This window comes from Salvia miltiorrhiza, chromosome 7 (genome assembly GCF_028751815.1).
Source record: "Salvia miltiorrhiza cultivar Shanhuang (shh) chromosome 7, IMPLAD_Smil_shh, whole genome shotgun sequence".
NCBI lineage: Eukaryota > Viridiplantae > Streptophyta > Magnoliopsida > Lamiales > Lamiaceae > Salvia > Salvia miltiorrhiza.
The window spans coordinates 6,018,695-6,041,187 of NC_080393.1; the positions used below are offsets into that span (position 1 = coordinate 6,018,695).

Sequence of the window (22,493 nt, forward strand, 5' to 3'; positions counted from 1 at the left end):
TATATAATTACACCACAACTTTTCAATTTATTACAGTATAACGTGTCCTATTTTCTACGATATTTAAAGTCCACATACTTTACATCTTCACACCACGTCACCACCATATATCGAGTCAAATAACGTTTACCAACAACTCATTTAATTATGATGTTTTTGTGAAGTTTACTGTGTAAAAAAATAAAAAATTGAAGATATAATAATTGCACAAACTTAAAAGATTGATGTGTAATTGTAGGAAATTGACATTTTCTCGAAATTCTTTTAAACGAACGGCAATTAATAATTTAGGAAATGTACAAGCTCACTAAGCTTAAGGTACTACAATTAACGAGCCCCAATGCTCCATATCGAAACGCGATATTTCATCGGAGTTGGTGTCTTCTTCACATGTGTCTCTTCCTCTCCCCCTCTGATATTTATTACCTTCACAATCGCACTCTCGATCAATCGTTCATGACCACAAAACCAGAGCTGCCATTACACACACTTTTTCCTTTTCGCTTTATTATTGTCACTTTCTCTCGCTAAAATATCTCACTGCTACAATTCTCTTATTCCGCTCTTTAAGTAGCTCGAATTTGTTTCGTCGGGCTTCAATTTCAATTGCCTCATCACGTTAGTTGTATCGTATCCCTTTCAGATTTGAAGCGAGCATCTGGTAATGTATTTTTCTGCTTTTTATGTGATTTGAGATTTTCGCATTGTCATATTCAGCATATCAATTGCTAGATCACCTTCTTTCTCCTTTTTTGCATTTTCTTCAATCGACAAGCAATATGCTGTTTAAACATATGGAACTATGGAAGTGTCGTTTCTTCTGCACGTTGAGTTTGAACTTGTTGTCTATACCTGTATGTTGCTTATAGCAAGTGGAGTTTTAAAAAATGCGGTTTGCGAGTATCACCGACGTGCAATGTTCGGTGATATTTTTGCAATTTTTTTTATAGCGAATTGATTTAATGAAAATCACGTGAAAAATCTTTTTGATGGAAGAAATTTATAATATATTATTATTTTGTTCACTTCTTCTATTCATCACTAGGACCTGTTTTGCAGGTGATCGTTAGAGGCTAGTGAGAACTAGTAGCCTAGCAGGCATGGCAGATACAGCAAAGGCGAACGGTAGTACCACTGATAGGGCTAAAATTTTGGAGAAGATTCCACCGGTAGCGAATCCGCAGGCCAAAGTGCCAGCTGAAATTGCGTCTAATATCAACTATCATGCTCACTACAGCCCTCACTTTTCCCCCCTTAAGTTCGAGCCGGAGCAAGCATTCTATGCTACAGCGGAAAGCGTTCGTGATCAGCTGATCAAGGTAGCATTTCAATTCAGTATTTCATAGCAGTCTATGAAGATCCAGTTATATTTTATTTGCGGAGGATTCTCATCAATCTGTACCATCTAATAACTGCAATTAAGAATTTTATGAGCTTTACTATCTAGTTTCATTTGCCAGAGAGGTTCTTCAAGCCATAACTATGTTGATATTCCTAGGAATTGATTGAATTTGTATTAATGCATAGTAGTATTCTGGATTATGATTTCATATGTTATGTTACATTTTTAATCTTAACTGATTGTGCTGTCTTTGAACAATATCACAGCAATGGAATGACACATATAGTCACTATCACAAAGTCAATCCTAAGCAAACATACTATCTATCCATGGAATATCTCCAAGGTCGAGCTTTGACCAATGCAGTCGGAAACCTAGATGTGCAAGATGCATATGCTAATGCTTTAAAGCAGCTTGGTTATGCACTTGAGGAAATAACAGAGCAGGTAATTTGATGGAATTTCTCCTTTTGCATGCAAAAGATTTTCTTCATGCCATTATCGTCATTCGGCAACATTTTCAGAAGAGAAACCTGGCATGCTGGTGTGCTCTTTTCACTTAGTTCTCTTGGTTCAACTCAATTTCGATTTTTATGCAATTTGGCGGCATATAGGCAAGTTTTTAGGTTTCTTGTTTGAATGTAGCTGTTGTAAGCACTGCTCCTGAATATTCCTTCGGTACTTGCATTCCAGTATATATTGAGGCTGGTTTTAATTGAATGTTATAGGAAAAAGATGCTGCACTAGGTAATGGTGGTCTTGGGCGGCTTGCTTCTTGTTTTCTTGACTCAATGGCTACTTTGAGCTTACCTGCATGGGGATATGGTTTGAGGTACAGATATGGTCTATTCAAGCAACTGATGACCAAATCAGGCCAAGAGGAAATAGCGGAAGATTGGTTGGAGGTGTGCTGGCACCTAGATCTTAACATTGTTAATGCTAGATTAGCTCATCATCTTTGGGATAATAGTAGTCTTTCATTTCCTGGTTTGCAGAAGTTCAGTCCTTGGGAAATTCCTAGACATGATGTTGTCTTCCCTATAAGATTTTTCGGTCAAGTTGAGGTTAATCCTAATGGCTCGTAAGTGCAACTGTAAATTTCTCCTTGTTTTACCATTATTCTTAGTTGATAGATATAATGAACCTTAGTTTCTTCAAGAACACCTATCCATGTGATGTTTCTGAAAACATTTTAGACGTAAATGGATTGGTGGAGAGGTCATACAAGCTGTTGCATATGATGTACCAATTCCTGGCTACAAAACAAAGAACACTAACAGCCTTCGCCTCTGGGAAGCCAAAGCTAGGGCTGAGGACTTCAACTTATTTGAGTTCAACGATGGAAAATATGAATCTGCTGCATCACTTCATTCAAGGGCTCAGCAGGTGAACAGATCTGCATCTTTTTAATTTATATAATGAAGTCCCTCTGAAGGCTTATGCAAGATTCATGCAGATTTGTGCCGTTCTGTATCCTGGAGATGCTACTGAAGATGGCAAACTGTTACGACTGAAGCAGCAGTATTTCCTGTGTAGTGCATCACTTCAGGTTTGGTGGTATCTTAGTTGCCTTGTCATTTCTGTTGCACATTGTGGGATCTCTTTAATCAGAAAGTTTTTTGAGATACTGTTGAGCACACATTATCTTATTGTACAGAGTGCCTTTTTCACCAAAAAATAAATCTCTCAGTTAATAGTCCTATGAATTATGTAGGACATCATTACTAGATTTAAGGAGAGACTAGGCGGAAAAGATAAGATCCAGTGGTCTGAGTTCCCTTCTAAGGTCGCAGTACAACTGAATGACACACATCCAACTCTTTCAATACCAGAGCTGATGCGCCTTTTGATGGACAATGAAGGCCTTGGATGGGATGAAGCTTGGGATATCACCAACAGGTGCTTCTTTCTTGTTGAACTATATCATTGTATTTTAATTTCAAATATGTTATTTCCTTCCAATGTAGTCATATGACTTGTAGATATAATATAACAATGTGTAATTCTGCCAGGACAATAGCTTATACAAACCATACAGTCCTGCCTGAGGCCCTGGAGAAATGGTCACAAGCTGTCATGTGGAAGCTTCTTCCACGCCATATGGAAATCATTGAAGAAATTGATAAGAGGGTACTTCATACGGTTAACCTAATCCTTTTGTAATTATGCATCAACTCAACGTTAAAGTTGTGTTTGCCCTTCCTTTTGCAGTTTATCAAAATGATACAGTCAACCAAACCTGAGCTTGAGGGAAAAATTTCTGATCTGCGTATTTTGGATAACAACCCACAAAAACCAGTTGTGCGAATGGCAAACTTGTGCGTAGTGTCAGCTCATACGGTAAGAGTTTGACTCTGGTCATTCATGTATAATGCGGGATTCAGTTTGCAAAAGCTGCATACTCTGAGGAACTTGAATTTATTTCTTTCATTCAATATTATGGCCTTGTAAATCCTATTGAAGAAGATGACTGTTCTGCTAAATAAGATAGACAATCCCAATTAAAATGGATCAATTGGATGTAACAAATAGCTTTCTGACAAATAGTAACTAAGTCAAATTCTTTGTTGGTTTTCTATTTATTCTACCCCGTTGCATTTAGCAACAGCACTGTCTGTGTTAAGTCATCAACGCGCAACGCTTTTCCGTTATAAGTTGATAATTTTATTATCATATGCATCATTCTGCATAAAGATGCTCAGATTCTTCACCTTTTTATCTTACTCCCTGTTCTTGCAGGTGAATGGTGTTGCACAGCTGCATAGTGACATCTTAAAGGCCGAGCTGTTTTCTGATTATGTCTCAGTATGGCCTACCAAATTTCAGAACAAGACCAATGGTATAACTCCCCGCCGATGGCTCAGATTTTGCAACCCCGAGCTTAGTCGTATTATCACAAAATGGTTGAAAACTGATCAATGGGTTAATAATCTTGACCTATTAGTCAACCTACGGAAAGTATGTATAATGATATTCCCATTCAAGTATCATAATTTAGATGGTGTTTTTCTTGTTGGATTTCTAATGCATTTACTGTGATTTCCCAAAGTTCGCTGACAATTCAGAACTCCAAGCCGAGTGGGAATCAGCTAAGTTGGCAAGCAAACAGCGGTTGGCAAATTACGTGCTTCAGGTTACTGGTGTTAGCATTGACCCCAAGTCACTTTTTGATATTCAAATCAAACGGATCCATGAGTACAAAAGGCAGCTGATGAACATTTTGGGCACTGTTTATCGGTACAAGAAATTGAAGGTGAGGCAAACTTTTCTTACTCTTAAAACTGCTCTAGATACTAATTTTCAAATTATTTGATCCAAGTAGCATTTTTCAGTTGATAGTAGTTAGTCATTCTTGCCTATACATACTTCATTTAGCTCATTCTAGTCACTGCAATGATTTCCCTTTTTTCTCATCAAGATTGTGCATAATCTTTAAATAAGTATCTTTGATATAGTTGTTGTCTGGTAACTTAGTATAATCGCCAATGCAGGAGATGAGCCCAGAAGAGCGTAAAAAGACGACACCTCGTACGATCATGATTGGAGGAAAAGCTTTTGCTACTTATACAAATGCTAAAAGAATTGTTAAGCTTGTAAGTGATGTTGGGGCTGTTGTGAACACTGATCCAGAAGTCAATAGCTTTTTAAAGGTATGCTTCATCTATATCTTAAATTACATGCTGCCTTCTTGTGTTGTTCATTCCAGTTTACGTTCAAATCTCTTATATGCATAGTAGCTCATATAGTTTTTTTTTTTTGTTGATAAATTACATAAATAAATAAAGAAATTCAAAGACCGCACGACGGAGGACTCGAACCCATGACCTCAGGTCTTGGGCATTAACCTCCTACTGCTAGGCCAATACGTGCACACATAGCTCATATAGTTAAACTAACACAAAATGGTCATTGGTTAATTCAAGCAACATCCGACATGCCTCTCTTAGTATTCCCACTGATGGCCTATTATATGAATTGTTATTTCTGACCACCGATAGTACAATGACATTAAGAATTCGTCTTCTTTCAGCTTTGTTAATTCTTATTTTTATCAAAGTTTTCCACTATTTCAGGTCGTTTTTGTGCCCAATTACAATGTGTCTGTGGCTGAGGTGCTTATTCCAGGGAGTGAATTATCACAGCATATAAGTACAGCTGGAATGGAGGCAAGTGGCACGAGTAACATGAAATTCGCTCTTAATGGATGCCTCATTATTGGAACCCTTGATGGAGCTAATGTTGAAATCAGAGAAGAAATTGGTGAAGAAAATTTCTTTCTTTTTGGTGCCACAGCTGATGCAGTTCCTCGGTTGCGTAAAGAAAGAGAGCAAGGACTGGTAAATGTTCACGTTCATTGTACTAAATCTTACATGCTCTATCCAGTTTATCAAATGCAACTCTACATATGGTTTGATGACTAAGCTCCTACCTTAAACCTACAAAGATCATTCCTCACAAACTGATACCTGATTAATTCATCTAAATTTGGCTTCCTTTATTGAGGGGGTAGCTAATACTCATAGGTGAAAGAAGAGATAAGCTGAATCTGACCACAAAAATTGCTTTAAATGGTTTCCAAGTACAGAATAGAGACAGCATAAGGTCGGAGCATGTTTCAGGGAAATGAGATGTTTATATCCACTGCATATCATGGAACCCTATAACATTTTGTCATTTGAAATAATACATCAGCATGATGGACATTTTAGTAGTACTTTTGTACATCCCTTTGCCCTTCTGCCTGTTGTCCAGAAATGACGTTTCTTTTCTTACTGTGCAGTTTAAGCCAGATCCACGATTTGAAGAGGCCAAACAGTTCATAAAATCTGGAGCATTTGGAAGCTATGATTATAATCCGCTGCTGGACTCGCTTGAGGGAAATTCTGGCTTTGGCCGTGGTGATTATTTTCTTGTCGGTTATGACTTCCCCAGCTACATGGACGCCCAAGCAAGGGTGGATGAAGCTTACAAGTAAGTAGCTGAAAATCTTCTTTATTATAATATTCTGCAGTGTACGAAAATTACTGCTCGTTTAGTTGAATGAGGAAATGTGTGAAAATGGTCCGACCTTTTCCCTTTCATTGCATGAGATAATTCATCTGTTTAGACTTTCTTACTTATAATATTCACTTTGTATGCAATCATAATCACTATTGAAGCTACTGATATAAATAGAACAGTCGGGGGGACGTTTACTTTTCATGATTGAGTATTTTTATTCTCATTACTAGGATATTTTCAATCCCATCCTTTCAATGGGATATGAATCAAGCAAAATTAACTTAAATGAAAGAAATTATCAAGGCCTTGGAATATCCCGAAGTTTCAATCTATCTTAGTAAACAAGGGATTAGCCTTGCTATTTCAGCTGCTATAGCTCAGGGTTTCTGAACTTGGTTCCGTTATGCCAAACATTGTGATTGTTGTACTTATCCGTTATTCTGCTACAAAATGCCCGGTATCATTCACTCATATTTTCCAATAACCACACGAGTAATAGTGATTGAGCGACGAATTTGTTTTTTGTCTTTCAGGGACAGAAAGAAATGGACAAAGATGTCAATACTCAGCACTGCTGGAAGTGGAAAATTTAGCAGCGACCGGACCATTGGCCAGTATGCAAAGGAAATTTGGAAGATAGACGAGTGCCGCTTGCCTTAAGCACAGTTTCAAGTGTACGCATCATAAGCTCCTTGCAGTTAGACCAGTTATATATAAGAAATCAGTCTCCAAGGTCATGTATTATTTGCTTTCTTTTCAAAGTCAAATGTTGCTTTCCTTCTGCCCACGCCCTAATAATGTCAAACACTGGTTGGTGACAGATACATTCCAATTAATGTATGTTGGGTAAGTAATATTTTAAATCAATTAAATATTGATCCAAATTCATCCTATTATAATCATAATACATTGTACAATGAGATCTACTTTCATTCTGTTCTATGTTACATATGAAGAGACGCACTGAGAAGAGGTGCATTACAATAACTTCACCAGTACACAGTTTATACAATTTCAATTAGATTCATTTGAGCTATCTATGCATAAAATGCAATTGCTATCACATATCCAGAAACAAAAATACATATAAACAACACAAAGTTTCAGATAATAAAAATTAACATAGCATAGCAGTAAATTAACAATGACATAGTTCCATGCACCAACTCAGTGAGTCTAAATATGAGAAAACCCAGCACATAACCAACCCTAAAGCTTATACAAGAAGAGGCAGATTAGAAGCTAACGCCTAGGACTAACAGATCTGGACGAAGATGCACTTGGACTCCTAGAATGGCTTCTCGATGAACGAGATGGCGCACGTTTGGGCGGGGAGATGCTCCTTTTCAAGCTCCTAAGTGATCTGGGTGATGTATTCCTCGCTGGAGATGGCGACGCACTTCTAGAGTAGCTTCTTCGTGAGTATCTAGGGGTTGGACTGCGAGAGTAGCTCCGTGAGCGCCCAGAAGAGACGCTACGCGAGTAACTCCTCCTGTAAGACCGCCTATACCTGGGTGAAATGCTTCGGTATCGGCTCCTTCGACAGTATCTATAATCAGGAGAATAATCCAGTGGATATCTGTTGCGTCTTCTGTAATAAGGCGAGTTGTCCCTGTGGTATGGGGAGTAGGAACGGTCCCGCCTGCTTACAGGAGACCTGCTATAGGATGGAGAACGGGAACGAGAATAAGACCTCCTGCGCCTGTAATACGGAGAATTTGACCTCCCCCTCGAGTATGATCTGCGGCGTCCACGGTAATAGGGAGGAGAGTATGATCTGCGCCGTCGATGGTAACAGGGAGAGTATGATCTGCTGCGGCTCCTATCCCTTTCAGACGAATAACGAGAAGGGCTTCTAGAGTCGCGTGAGTAGCTAGGAGATCGGCGGCGCACTACATGATCAAACAAATGCTTAGTACTTCCATTTCCACACACATATCAACAATTCAAACAATTAAAGATCATCTCACCATGAACTGTTTTCAGCCCAAGATACCTCCCCGGAGTAGGTGTCCGTCCCCTTCGTCGTTTAGCCTGAAAAACATAACGTATAATCAGTACTGTCCATCCACCAACACCACTCTGTAAATCATGACATAGTTAATACAATGATACGCAATAACAACTTGATGACACTATACTAATAATGTTAAAGCATGGGGAAAAGGAGAAATGCAGGGCATACAACCCTCTGAATTTGCTGATGTATTTGATTTGATTTGATTTGTTAGTTTTGGTGAAGAGCTGCTACACACAGCTACCCTGTTGCCAAAGAAACTTCAGGAAGAGGAAGTAACAAATTTCAAACTTGGACACAATATATAATCACAGTAGTGAAAATTTTGCAACAGCGAGAATAAGACAGCATACAGATTAGAAAATGTACAAATGGGTAATTGCTGAAAATTCCTACCTTCTCCACAGATATAACCCTGCCTTCAAGAACAGATCGGTCCAGGTATTTGATGCAGCTTTCGGCCTCATCCAGAGAGGACATAGTCACGAAACCAAACCCTCGCGATTCCCTTGTCCATGGATCGACGACAAGGTGAACATCTTCAACCTGAATAACAAGAATTACAGCATTCAGCATAAACAGAACACACCAAAAACCAACACATCTCAAGGACAACTCCGAGCTACTAAGAACAAACCAAACAAAAGCACTCATGAAGAGAACACGAATATCTCCACATTTACCTTTCCTTCAGTTGAGAAATGCTTCTCGAGGTCTCTCTTTGTCACACGGGTGGAAAGTCCAGTCACGTACAGATTATTTCCTGGATTCTCAGCATCACTGGAATCACAGCTCCTGCACATGAATTGCAATCAAAATTAGCTTATCTAAAAGAGAAACCCCCAACAAATATAAGCAGACAAACGGTGGCAATCGAGGTTTAAAGCTACCTTGACCTACTCCTTGACGGAGACCTCGAGACAGACCTACTGTAGCGCTTGTTGTAAGGTGAAGGGGACCTATAACTAAATAAAAATGTACCAAAAATGATTAGCGCAAATTCCATATAAAATTACCAATTGCAAGCGCAATATTAGCATGAAAAAATTAGAATCTAGCACACACCTTGATCTCCTCGAGTATGACATCTGCATTCACAAACATAAAATAGAAATCATCAGATGATTGAAAATCGAGGAAGAAACCTTTACGAAATTATCAAAAAGACAAATTGCAGGAAGAAGAAAAAAAAATTGCAATATTACAATGAAAGTCGAAACTTCAAATTGAAAACATTACATAATAGAATGGTTGCTTCAAATTTGAATTGAATTCCAAAAGTAAGCAAATCACCAAACTTTTTATTAAATTACAAAAAAAATAGAAAGCATATGGAAACAGAAAAGCACAGAAACTCAAATGAATGATAAATAAATCTTCGGGGAAAAGAAGAAAACAACATTGCAACTAATTTAAATTCCTCCTAAGACAAATAAATTTACGTATGCAACGATCGAGAAAATCGTAGATTAATTTAACTGACCTTGACGTAGATCAGACGGCAAATTATTTTTCTCTCTCCCCTCTTCTCTTCTCTTCTCTTTTCTCTCAGTTAAGTCTGTAGATTTCTCTGGAAAATGGGGTAACCTCCTTTATATAGCGAGACGATCAGAGGAAGTTTCTGGAGATGCTGAGGTGTAGGAGTATTTTTTAATTTTTAGTTTCTTAAATAATTTTTTAATAACTTACACAAATAAATAAAGAATAAGTTTTTTTTTTAAATAACTCAAATGAAGTGTGATGAAAAAAAATAAAAAATTAATTGGAGATGAAATATGTCATTTTATTCGTCGTGAGACCTATTAATTGGAGATGAAATATCTACCAATTCAGTTGCGTTTTATTATTCTTTTACTTTTTGTTAACTAAAGTCAATTTTATTTAGCTAATGAATTGTGTGCCTTTTTTATATTTAATTTTGAACCCATTGTGTTTAATTTTATTTTTCTTCTGAAATTAGAACTATCATAATTAGAATATCTCCAGCAATATACGAGTGACATATATTTAAATTTTGTAATTTTAGGTAATTTAAAATTACATGAAAATTGTAGTTTAATTCCTATTTTCATCTATTCATATTTTTTTAAATAATTACTTTTTATATTTTAAACTTCATTTATATCCACTAAACTTGTGTATAATTAAAAAAATCAATTGTTCAAAAGGATTTAAGATATGGGCCGATTGGAAACGAAAACAACATTAAGCCCAAATCTATTTATTAAAGGAGTGGTCATGGCCTAGCCTATGGTCGAAATTAGTTTTGAATTATGTCAACAAATAATTTAAAAATTGTGTGAATTCGAACATGACTACACCTTATTTTGACGATTTTCTGTGCAACAATGTTTGATTCAAAATCAAAACAATAATAATAAAATTTTCATAATTCCTTTTTGCGTTAAAATTATTTATGAATAACACTTCAATCTAGGTGAAAATATATCCATTTTTTTTGAAATTACAAAAGATATCTGAATATAACTAATTATGCAATCCGCACGCAGAAGAGACCTCACCACCACCTAAACGGTGGAAAAACATCACCGCACGCAGGCGAGAAACGGGACTTCAACACTTAACAACACAGCACCGCACGTAGACGGGAATACAACACTAGTTAAAATGGGAAAACATCACCGCATATAGGCGGGATTGAACTCAAAACCTCTCATAAAAGAGAATCTTTGGATAGCTCAACTTTGTAAATAGAGCAAGGCTTCATTGGTAACATATATCAACTTTTACTCCAGTAGATATTGATATATTATGAGCACAATCTGAAACATACCAATATAGTAAGTATTAACACATAGTAATTCGCATATAAACGCACAAGACCTACATATATATCTAGTATTCTTCGCTTAAACGTTTCAACATATTTCGTCAGTCCACAAAAAATAAAGCACTCTCGTATACAAAAAGTATTCTACAGTACTTCATTTTTCGTTGACGGGGAAGTAATGTTTAACACATAATTTGCATATAAACACACAACCTACATAAACTTTTACAATTGTTCGCTCAAATTGCTCTGCCAACTAGTGCATCCATTCCCTAATGGTTTAACAATTGGAATATATTGTAAGGGCAAGAATCAAACGCAACAAAACAAGAACAGTTGAAATAACTAATGATATGAGCACAATGTCGAGCATACCAATACAACATTCAACACATAATATGCATATAAACACATGCCTACACGAAAATCTACGATTCTTCACTCAAATTGCTCCGCCAACTAAGTGTCCCATTTCCTAACGACTTCACAAATGGAATCATAAAGGGCACGAATCAAACGCAGCATAGATACTAATCGACACCACCACCAACACTCTTCACTGCAAGCTAAGATTTGTTTCGCCTATCCAAATGCTCTCCCCAAACACTGAAATCCATCAAAACATTCTTTCAACTTGATGATTCAAACTCCAACAAGCCACATATCCAAACCAAATGCAATGATCAAACTCCAAATCAGCAGTCACTCCTGTTGGGCTTCTCAGTTGTGAAATCCACCTAAAAGGGGTAGTCATGTTGGCAATCAAGACTCATAGTAGCAGATGATTGTATAGCGTTACAGATGTGTTACCTTAACTGAAGGAGATGGAATCCAGTCATTAGTAGCAGGGTTCCCCTTGCTCGAGGCATGGCATTCTGCTGTGGATTCACTTGCTATGATGTAGTCCTTCTCATTAGTTTTCTCCACTTTTATGAACCCTGTTCCAGTCTATCAAAAGGCCAAGAATTCAAATGAACAAAATAAGATAGATGATTTGCTGAAGAATCATGTATGCGTGTTCATAATAAATAGACATTGTAATTGTCGTGGGATATGTAGATCAATATTTGTTTTTGTTTTTTTTTTCTCTTTTACAATTGCAAACCTCAAGAACTAACAGTTCACCCGATTTTTTCAAGATATTGGTCTACTTGAATTTTTTACTTTTGACAAATAAAATTGGGCGTCAAAATGCACCAAGGTAAACCTAAAATTTGTTTGAATTGAAGTGTGACTGTGTGAAGGAGTGGATTTTTTACCGTGTGATGCTGCTTGTCAATGCAGTTAAGGTCCTTGTAATACTCGGTTTCTGTAAACTCCTCAGCAACTTTGTTTCCAGAGTAAACCAATTTCTGCAATACATGATGAAATAATGTTTCTGAATCAGTATATCGAATTCGGATTAAATATTTGAAACAATAAAGGTACAAAAAATCGACATATAATTTGCATTATACCTTCGATACTAGCTTGAAATGGAAAGGTTTTTTGTAGAGATGATACTAACTCGATAACTACGAATTCAACTTGCAAAAGCACTATAAGCAATAAAATGCAGAAGAGAGTGTGTTTATACTGAACAGAGAGAGATTGTGCGCGCAATATAATAAAATGTCATAAATAGAAAAATTCATCGAACTTCTCATAGCAGTCAACTTTTAACCGAATACTGCGAAAATCATAATCTCGTGATAGTTGTAAAATTCAGTGAATTTGGCATAGATGTCGAACTAGAAACTCGGAATCGAAAACTAGCAAAACTGCAGGCACCATTAGAACTTCAAAATCTCCAATTCATATACCGACACGAAAATCGCAAACTCTAACTCTGGATCAAACTTGAAAATTCTTTTGTTACGATATCCCACATCGGTTCCACATGAAAGTGTGGAATGGTATATAAGAGGGGGTCAACCCTTTATCTTTGACCATGGTTTTGGGTTAAGTTAGGGCTCCCTAACTTATATGCCTAACATCTTTCCACCACAGAACTCACATTCTAAATCTAGTAGCATCAAAACTCAAAAACTAACCTCAGTATCCTTCTCGAGCTGTTGGAACTGAGCGTACTCGGGAATAACTCCATCGTCGAATGAGAGAGCATCGGCGTAATCGGCGGAGTGGTCGCTGCGCTGAGGCTTGGTGTGCCGCTTCGGCGCCGCCGCGTCGAACCGCTCACGAACAGCAGCCTCCACCTTCGCCGCCTCCTCTCCACTCAAATGGACGTCGCTGCGGTTCGGCCTCGCACACTCCATTTCTCACTCAGATTTGATCTGATCGGTGAACGTGGTAGGTATGTTGAAGAAGAAGAAGATAGATAATCAGTACTTATTGGCGGATGAGATATTTCTGCAATTTTGTACGGCTTCTTTTTTTTTGGTCCTTGCTGATTTATGACACTTGATCCAATAATTCAGAGGCTTGTCTTATTTTTTCCTTTTAAAAGTAATAAAATAATTCGAAGGCTTATCTAGTAGCTCCAAGTCTAAATAGTACTCCCAATAATGCTATTTTTTTAGAGTGTCCATTAAAAAATGGGTACTGAATAGATTATCCTTTATACTCCTATAAACTTCTTTATTTTATCATATGGTCGGTCTATTCACTTATAATATAATTAATTTAAAGTGAAATCTTTCTTTATTTATAATATACTCCTACTTAACATTTTTATTAGAACTCGTGTTACTTACTCCTATGACTATTTATATAGGACGAAGGGAGTGTAAAAGAAAGAAAAAATAATTGAAAAGCAAAACAACAATTTTTACAATATTAAAGAACATATAGTAATATTATTAAAGATTGTTATTTTCTTGTGATTTGCAAATTCCACAGCTTAATTTAAAGGCGTTATTTTCTTCTATATTCTATGGTCTATGGTAATTTTCTATATTCTCTTTTATTTTTTATGTGCAGCAGTTAAATTAACTTTTTTCTTTTGTAGAATTATATTATGGATTATCTTTTCATTTTCCATATGTTTTTAAGATTTTTCTTTGGATTTTATTTCCTATTTTTGTTTTTTTCTTTTTTGAGTTGGTCCTATTTTTCAATCTTTTTTTTAGGGAACTATTTTTCAATCTGAAGCGCACTGTTTATTGGAGTAAACATTTCAGAAATTATATTCCTATTATACACAAATTTCAAAAATAACAACGATTTTTGTGGTTGTTTGATTTGGGCTTTTCAGAAATTTGGAAATTCATACAGTCCATCCCAGCCCAAAAGGCAACTCGTATACTTTGAAAAATGTTTAGATTTGTGAAATGGTCAACTACCATTTTACATATACATTTTAAAATTTAATACGATAATTACTGAATTATTAATTGAATTTAATTTTATTATTAATCAATATTTCGATCACATTAATATTGACATAATTAATCGAATAATTGACGTCCTTTCATAAGGAACGACGTCGTTCTCGTTCTTATCAACCGATTGCTAAACGATAATTGTTGTAATAAGTCCTCGTACTTATTTAACAGATACAATTAATTCATTAATTTTTCTTTGTTATTTAAATTCCAAATTATCCAGACATCCACTATTATTAAAATTAAATTTCCACACTCATGTCCTAATTAAATACTCGGTACGCAAAATACCAAAATCTAAATCAAAATAATAGTTTCCTCTTCATTTTCTTCTCTATCATGAATAGATTTGGATTGATGAATTCCTCCTTAATTTCTCCTATGTTGTAAATCAATTTGGGTTGATGAAATCGTTTTTAACAAAAACACGGCTACTGTATTATTGTCTCAAGTCTGTAACTCTTGGCTCTTGGGCCAAAAACTATTTGCGAAAAATCATGGGTTTCTCCAAAACAAGGCTGGAAAACATTTCATTGATCCAATTTTCTATTTGGTCATTTTTTGTATATATAAATTTACAATATTAAATAAAGAAATTAAAAGGCTGTATCACATGAACTCGAACTCAAGACTTTGGCCTTAGATATTAATCCTTTATCTATTAGCCAACACTCGCACACAATATTTGATCCTTTTGAATTCCATATTGTGTTGTTTGAACTACTATGCTCTTGGATTAAATTCGTCAAAAGGTCTTTTGGCATCAACGCTAATCAGCACCAGATTTCGGCCATTTCTTATCATAACCAGTGCCGCCACATTCGGCAACCTTCGTTGATAGAAGTCATAGCCATGCACTGCAAGCGTGGCATTTTTCAGTATAAGAATTCGAGTTTTTTTATACATCTTGATACATTTTATCGGATATTTTTTATTTTACATTTCTTTTTCTTTTTTTGGTAAATTACATAAGTAAATAAAGAATTTTCAAAGACCGCGCAATGAGTGACTCAAACCCAGGGCCTCAGGTCTTGGACATTAACTCCCTTAGATTGTGTAGATTTATATAAAATTACTTACTAAGCGAGGTTTGGACGAAATCTAAATAAAAGCATACTTTCGTGTTTTGATAATTAGTTAATATTAATATGCGGGTTTGAGATGAAATTTAATTGTATATATTGGGACAGGTACAAATATAATTTGATGGTGTATTAAGGGAGCTTTGAATTCGAAAATTGTATGAACATAGATTTTTCGTGAATGAGATATATAAGATTTTAGAAAACAATTATATAATATTTGAGTTGAAATTTTTAATTAACATTCAGTTAAAATTTTAATACCATTATACCATCACAATTTACAATTATAAAACTTAGTATGAAAGAGATAAAATAAGATGAGAAACTGTACAGGAAAATTTCATATAATTTTGTAATGAATTATCGAATACTAAAATAAAATATTAAATTTATTTTTTAAATTCATATGTAAAGTATTTTTCCGTCGAAACTCGACAGACAATTCATTAGTACTTAGATTAATTATACTTTAGGTTATATAAAAAAGATCAGTTATACTTTAGAGTCTGACCTTTGGTTGAGGTGCAAAAATGATCTGAATTTAGAATTTTTCGAAAAAAACAATAATATGAAAAAACCTTAGAACTTTTTAAACGGTTGCAAATATGGCTAATGTTTTTGAGCGGTCCCTAACTGCTAGTACAATTTATATTATCGAAGGAGCAATATCAGGAAAGTTGATGGGAGTTGTTGTGATGAAATTTGTGGAGAATGTAAGCCGTAGGATGTGGCAAGTAAATCAAAATCTAAAATTTGCAGGTATATCACGTTTATGCAGAAGAATTAAATAGTAAACCTACAACACAAATACCAATCACACATATAGCCATCAAATTCCAAAATCAAATTATGTATGACCAATAGAAATCGAACTCTATCTTGTTGCACTTAATGATATCTTCATATTAATCCAATGATATGAATGGCCCTAATGAGATTTTATTTTATTTTTCCTTACAAAATATGTGAATTTGGACAGTTTATGGTGTCGCTATCATTGTGTGGGAACTGGAGATAACCATTATACAGCAGCCGTTATCATGTTGAGAAGGGAGGAGCCCACAACATCGGCATTTTTGGGCTGCATTCTTCACTTTCATTTTAGGCCGTTGAACCCTTCAACTACTGTTATCATAAAAAAACAAATCTATTACTCCTATGTATGAAAATATAAATTTTCAATTAAAAAACAATTTTAAATTAATTACAAAAATTGAATGGTAATTTTATAATTTGAATAAAAATGAAGGTTTATTTGTTACCTATATTTTCTTTTTATTTCTTTCCTATAGTTTATTCTTTTGCAAATTCATGTTATATACCGTTATTTAAAATATACTCCCTCCGTCCACGAAAGAACTTCCTATCTTTCATTTTTGGGACGTTCACAAAAGAACTTCCTAACTATTTTTGGACTATACCCCACCACTTATAATTCTCTTACTTTTCACTTTTCACAACTCTCAATATTAGATAACATATTTTCACCACTCCCAATACACTCAACTACATTTTATCCACTCTCAATACACTCAACAATTTTTTTTCTTAAAACCCGTGTCACTTCCTCCTAGGAAGTTCTTTCATGGACGGAGGGAGTACTATATTAAATGAAAGATCGTGACAAGAGTGTTAATTTGATATATTACATGTGAAAAAAAGTTTAAAATGAACAAGTTATTATCAATTAAAGTTACGAAACAAAGTATATATATAGGGACGGAGCCAGGAATTTAGTTCGGGGGGGGCTGAACCTGTACGGGGTTCGGGGGCGGTAGCCCCCGATAATTTTTTTTTGGGCATTCAGTATATTTAAGGTATTTTTTTATTAAAATACGAGCATAATACTAATAATAACGAACAATCTTTTCATAGATTATATAGTTTCAATATATCACAAAACTTTTTTTGGAAATTCCGTATATTTAAGACATTTTTTATTAAAAGGCAAGCATAATAATAATAACAAACAACATGTCCATAGATTATATATTTTCTATATATTACAAATTAGTTTCAATACATTATAATTTTTTTAGCATTTCATACATATTAGGCATTTTTTATTAAAAGACAAGTATAATAGTAATAATAACAAACAATATTTCATAGATCATATAGTTTTAAAAAACAAAATTATCCTTAAATTAAGTATATATGAGAGTATATAATAACCAAATACTCTTTTATAAAATAAAATTATTTTATAATAGGTATAAACATATATCTATATATATTTTAAAATTAAAAAAAAAAAAAAATTGGGAGGGGGCTCTAGCCCCCCCTAACCCCCTGGCTCCGTCCCTATATATATATATATATATATATGGGGGAGGGCGTGTGTTACATCGAGAGATGCTTGCGATTCCATCCTATTAAAAGCAGTTAACTCGTACTTGGGCCTGGGAATAAAATTACCATCCGTATGACTACACTCATTTAATTTGATTGAATCATTAGGGTGCATTCACTTTGATGGATGAGAAAATGAGGGATAACAAAAATTTATGCCTTTAAATGTCTCATTTCTTATCCCACATCTTACACAAAAGAAAAGTTCACCATTTTTCCTTCCTTATTTTCACTTCAAGTAGGGATAATATTATCCCTCCATTTTGGTGTGATAATATTATCCCTCCTTGAAATGAAAATAAGGAAGTGAAAATGATGAACTTCTCTTTTGTGTAAAATGTGGAATAAAAAAGGAGACATTTAAAGACATAGATTTTTGTTATCCCTCCATTTAGAGGGATAAAAAGCAATCACACCCTTATAGTATTATATTAAACCTATTTTCATTTTAGTAATTAATATGCCTTATAAATTCATATAGAATATTTTAAGAAATGCATGTTGAACTTATATGTTAGTCATTACGAATTCGTGATTAAACATAGACTATTCTACAAAATATTTTTTTTTATCGAAAAAGAATGGTAGGATCCATAGTATTTAAACACGGAATTTTATAAGCTCGCAATATCTCAGAAGAAGATAGATTTTTTTTGAAAACAAATGACCAGAAAAAAAAAAAATCAGTACATATTTTAATCTATGATATCATAACAACGCTTAATGAACAATGATAGCAATGTGGAGTAGGTTCCAATTTCGAACGATTAATTCCGGCACGTTGAAAGCGTTGTCATATCAATAGTAAGATAAATAATGTCATTCATAATGTCATATAAATGATATTGCAGAGCGATAATAGTCGCAATAAAATAATGATAATTAGTTGGGATGTGAGTTGCATGGAAAATTTGATGAAAGAAGAGGCTAACTATATGTTTGTTTAATAAGTAGGGAAAAAGTTGGCACCAACTGACAATTAAGTTTTTTTTTTTTTTTGAGAAGAACTGACAATTAAGTAGAGACAAGAAAGGGAATATTTTCGTAAAATAATCATATCTTTTATCTATCTTTCGCCGAATTGAAGGCCTTTTTGCCGCCATTGCTTAATCAACAATATCTCTCAAGTTCAGATCCATAAATTTTATTTAGATATTGTATATACCCAGATCCGGAATTTATCATAATAATATTAAAAAACACATTATAAATTAAAATGATATAATATTCGGATTTCCATGAAAAAATCTATCATCATTTGATTCAAGTATTCCACTTTATCCCTCTAAATAAAAGATAATATAATGAATTATAAATTTATCACTTAAAATAAATCATATTTTTTATATTTTATTTGATTGTAATGATAATATATTTATCTACTCCTCATAAAGTAGTATAAAATTATATCACACTCTCTTAAGTATAAAATTATTCATTCTCAATGAAAAAGATGTTGTTCGAAAATTTATATCATCTGTCCGAATTTTTTATTATGTCAAAATAAACAATGTATAAGGTAATAAATGAAGCTTATCCATTTCTTATACCTCAAAGTAAATACACCCTTATAATTATATTCCATACATATTGTATTTGTAGCATCAATTTACTATAAAAAGTTTTTTTTTTTGATAGCTTAATACTATAAAAAGTTAGCGATATGATTTTTATAGTTCTCAACAATCATACCGCATGATTCGCTCATGTTTTAAGTCCAAATGTTTGAATTATGGCTTTTCCCGCAACTGCAATACCTTATTTCTAATACTGACGTGAAGTAATAAAATCGTTTGTTTCCTCATTAAAGAAAAGAATTACAAAATCATGCCTGTTAGAACAACAACGAACATTAGCTTTCAATATTTATACGAATTTGTAATATTTAATTAGGGGTTCAAGTCACATAAAGAGATTAATATGTGTGTGTAAGTCATTATGTATTGCCCCTATAAAAAAACGAGTCATTATGTATTTTTAAGTACGTTTATAGTCTTGTTAAAATATCATATGTAAATTAAAAATAACCCCTAACTAAGTCGACGACAATTATATGTATTTGTATTTTTCTCTTGATGTTTCATTTTCTTTTTTGCATTGAAGTATTTCAACTTCACAATTTGAATTACTCAGAATCTGATTTATAAGAAAATGTTGCTACAATATCTAAGTATCTAACGGGTATATATAGTAGCGACTTCTGAAAATCGATGTAAAAATTAAAATGATGAGTTTTTTTAAAAAACTATTTATTAATATCGTTCAAGAATATGCTCGAAATATTTGACTTGAGAAAAAAAATAATCGATCAGTTTGAAGGAGATGGAGAGATAGTAGGAGAGATGATTAACGTGGCATAAAAATATATCGTCGCATGATGAAAATTCAACGAATGTGTTATAAGTACTTTGATTTGTGCGATATATATTAGTATAATATGGAGGATATAGTAAGGTTCTACTGAAATTGCTATTTTTCGTGAGAAGTTAGATTAATGAATAAGTCATTATATAATATTGAATAATGATATTACAAAAATTAGCAAAATTCCCTCCGATATTAAGATATACTTTATTTTGTATGATTGAGTATTTAATTTGAATTGAATAGTTAACAAAAGAATTTTAAATAAATAAAAATTTTAAATTATCCCGTACATATATTTTATTCAAACATATTTTGTCCAAATAGGATTATCCATAGTATAGTAAGAAAGAGTAATGCTATATGGACAATCCGAACAAAAAAGATCAAATTAATTTATTTAAAATTTTTTGTTGAAATTTGAAAGCTTAGTGAGTTTTATTGTTTTATTCACATTATATTTTTTTGTAGTTTATAATATATTTTAAATTTTTTATTATGTTTTTATAATTTTTGTATTTAAAAAAATATTAAAAAGATATAAGAAAAACTTCAATGTGGAGAAACAATAAAATTAACTAAATTATTTTTCATTTTGAATAAAAAAATTTAAATTAATTAATTTTTTAAAATACTCAACTATTTTTTGTTCGAACATATTTTATTTAAATAACATTACTGATTAAAAAAAAGTATGAAAATACCGATACGACAAATTAGTAGCGGTAGCGCATGGGCACCACCAGTTGTATATGTAACCAACTGTGACCAAAGGGGGTTGAAAAAAGAACGGAGGAGAATTTGCCGTTGGCACAGCCAATCATAATTTATAATACAACTTTCGAAAACGATGGTAAAATTGATTGTGACCGGACTACTACATTATAGTTTAAATACAAAATTTGTGACATTTTTATGGTATGTTTCTTTTTTGTCCAAAAAAGTTACTGAGATTATTACTTACAATAAAAATCTGGTTTTGTGCAACAGTTCGAAAATATTTAAATAGCGAATTCTCCATGTATAAAAGATGTTGAAATTATTATTATTATTGTTGTTGTTGCTGTTCTGGGATCCCGTATTTACTATTTACAGGGAGTTTTATTTTGAAAAATTAGCTTTGGGAGATAAAAATGATGAGATTAATCCCATATTTATTTACGGTGTGTTCTATTTAATTGATAAATTTATTATGAAAGAAATTAGAATAACAAAAAATTCATCCTTTTAAATGCCTCATTTCTTTTCACACAGTTCCTATAAAAAAGAATTTCACCATTTCCTATTCATCCTTTTTTTAAGGGTGTGTTCTCTTTGATTGTAAATTTATCATGGGAAGATGGGCGATAATCAAAATTTCACCCTTTAAATCATTCACTTCTTTTTCCTCATTTCCTACTTGACCCTTACTTATTACTCATTTTCACTACAAAAGATGGATAATATTATCACACCATTTTTGGAGGGATAGTATTATTCCTCCTTTATAGTGAAAATGAGGAATGAGTAAGAGTTAAGTAGAAAATGAGGGAAAATAAAGAAATGATTTAAAGGGTGAAATTTTGTTTATCCCTCATTTTCCCATGATAAATTTACAACCAAAGAGAACTCACCCTAAGAAGTGATAATATTATCACACCCAAAATGGAGGGATAATATTATCCATCTTTGAAGTGAATTGAATGAATGAGAAATATGAAATTATCTTTTGTAGGAAAGGAAAGAAAGAAAAGGAGGTATTTAAATGAATATTTTTTTTGTTATCCCTTATTTTTCATGATGAATTTATCCACCAAAGAGAACACACCCCTAGATAAATTGAAACTTGAGGATATCTCAAGGTCCTTGATTGTTTATATCATTTAAATTAATTTTATTTTATTCATAAATATCTCATTGAAAACATGAGATTGAAAAAAATCTTAATCTTAAATATAAAAATACTTAATCATAATAAATCTTATCAATCATGTAAAGTAAACGCTCCCTCAGTTTAAGTTGGATAACCACTCATCCAATGCAATACCTTGCAAATCGGAAAAAAATAAGAATGGTTCTATAACATTATAATTTACACATGTTAGTGTATATTTTTATGAAATGAGATTCAATGTACCACACTTAATGTTCTATTTTTAATTTTATTTATTTTAATATTTTTTCTTCAGTTTCAACTTCTTATATTTTAGTTTAATTCTGTGATTATTAACTAGAGTTTA

The 22,493-nt window shown here is 33.3% G+C and overlaps 3 protein-coding genes across 5 annotated transcripts; 1 reads left to right on the forward strand and 2 right to left on the reverse strand.

The window, feature by feature from the left end:
• The first annotated feature begins 249 nt into the window (after positions 1 to 249).
• On the forward strand, positions 250 to 7,226 carry LOC130992017 (alpha-glucan phosphorylase, H isozyme). The gene is made up of 16 exons (XM_057916473.1): positions 250 to 661; positions 1,060 to 1,319; positions 1,609 to 1,788; positions 2,070 to 2,246; positions 2,337 to 2,422; positions 2,538 to 2,727; positions 2,798 to 2,890; positions 3,056 to 3,240; positions 3,354 to 3,471; positions 3,553 to 3,681; positions 4,081 to 4,299; positions 4,391 to 4,594; positions 4,833 to 4,991; positions 5,415 to 5,678; positions 6,122 to 6,312; positions 6,876 to 7,226. Exons 2-16 carry the CDS (start codon positions 1,101 to 1,103, stop codon positions 7,000 to 7,002), a joined length of 2,541 nt encoding a protein of 846 aa, XP_057772456.1. The 5' UTR covers positions 250 to 661; positions 1,060 to 1,100; the 3' UTR covers positions 7,003 to 7,226.
• Positions 7,227 to 7,443: 217 nt separating this feature from the next.
• On the reverse strand, positions 7,444 to 9,931 carry LOC130992019 (serine/arginine-rich splicing factor SR45a). Of its 3 annotated transcripts, XM_057916474.1 has the most exons (7): positions 9,843 to 9,931; positions 9,425 to 9,447; positions 9,250 to 9,324; positions 9,043 to 9,154; positions 8,756 to 8,905; positions 8,313 to 8,376; positions 7,444 to 8,234 (listed from the first exon to the last, which is right to left on the reverse strand). In XM_057916474.1, the coding sequence occupies exons 2-7, from the start codon at positions 9,445 to 9,447 to the stop codon at positions 7,585 to 7,587; spliced, it is 1,074 nt and encodes a 357-aa protein (XP_057772457.1). In that variant the 5' UTR covers positions 9,843 to 9,931; the 3' UTR covers positions 7,444 to 7,584. The 3 variants fall into 3 exon arrangements, with proteins under 3 accessions (XP_057772457.1, XP_057772459.1, XP_057772458.1); XM_057916476.1 differs by lacking the exons at positions 7,444 to 8,234; positions 8,313 to 8,376 and adding an exon at positions 8,539 to 8,604 and having other exon boundaries at positions 9,843 to 9,930; XM_057916475.1 differs by lacking the exons at positions 7,444 to 8,234; positions 8,313 to 8,376 and adding an exon at positions 8,539 to 8,619 and having other exon boundaries at positions 9,843 to 9,930.
• Positions 9,932 to 11,462: 1,531 nt separating this feature from the next.
• LOC130992020 (uncharacterized) lies at positions 11,463 to 13,679 on the reverse strand. The gene is made up of 4 exons (XM_057916477.1): positions 13,184 to 13,679; positions 12,410 to 12,502; positions 11,961 to 12,098; positions 11,463 to 11,887 (listed from the first exon to the last, which is right to left on the reverse strand). The coding sequence occupies exons 1-4, from the start codon at positions 13,403 to 13,405 to the stop codon at positions 11,846 to 11,848; spliced, it is 495 nt and encodes a 164-aa protein (XP_057772460.1). The 5' UTR covers positions 13,406 to 13,679; the 3' UTR covers positions 11,463 to 11,845.
• Between the last annotated feature and the right edge of the window lie 8,814 nt (positions 13,680 to 22,493).

Excerpts from the sequence above, each read along its gene's own strand:
- LOC130992019 (XM_057916474.1), bottom strand. The coding sequence starts at position 9,447 with ATGTCATACTCGAGGAGATCAAG. Across the intron at positions 9,155-9,249 it reads CCGTCAAGGAGTAGGTCAAG|GAGCTGTGATTCCAGTGATG; the intron begins GTAGCTTTAAAC and ends ATTCATGTGCAG. Across the intron at positions 8,377-8,755 it reads GGGTTATATCTGTGGAGAAG|GCTAAACGACGAAGGGGACG; the intron begins GTAGGAATTTTC and ends TATGTTTTTCAG.
- LOC130992020 (XM_057916477.1), bottom strand. The coding sequence starts at position 13,405 with ATGGAGTGTGCGAGGCCGAACCGCAGCGACGTCCATTTGAGTGGAGAG. Across the intron at positions 12,503-13,183 it reads AGCTCGAGAAGGATACTGAG|AAATTGGTTTACTCTGGAAA; the intron begins GTTAGTTTTTGA and ends CATGTATTGCAG. Across the intron at positions 11,888-11,960 it reads TTCCATCTCCTTCAGTTAAG|GTGGATTTCACAACTGAGAA; the intron begins GTAACACATCTG and ends TACCCCTTTTAG.
- LOC130992017 (XM_057916473.1), top strand. The coding sequence starts at position 1,101 with ATGGCAGATACAGCAAAGGCGAACGGTAGTACCACTGATAGGGCTAAA. Across the intron at positions 3,682-4,080 it reads GCGTAGTGTCAGCTCATACG|GTGAATGGTGTTGCACAGCT; the intron begins GTAAGAGTTTGA and ends CTGTTCTTGCAG. Across the intron at positions 4,992-5,414 it reads AAGTCAATAGCTTTTTAAAG|GTCGTTTTTGTGCCCAATTA; the intron begins GTATGCTTCATC and ends CCACTATTTCAG.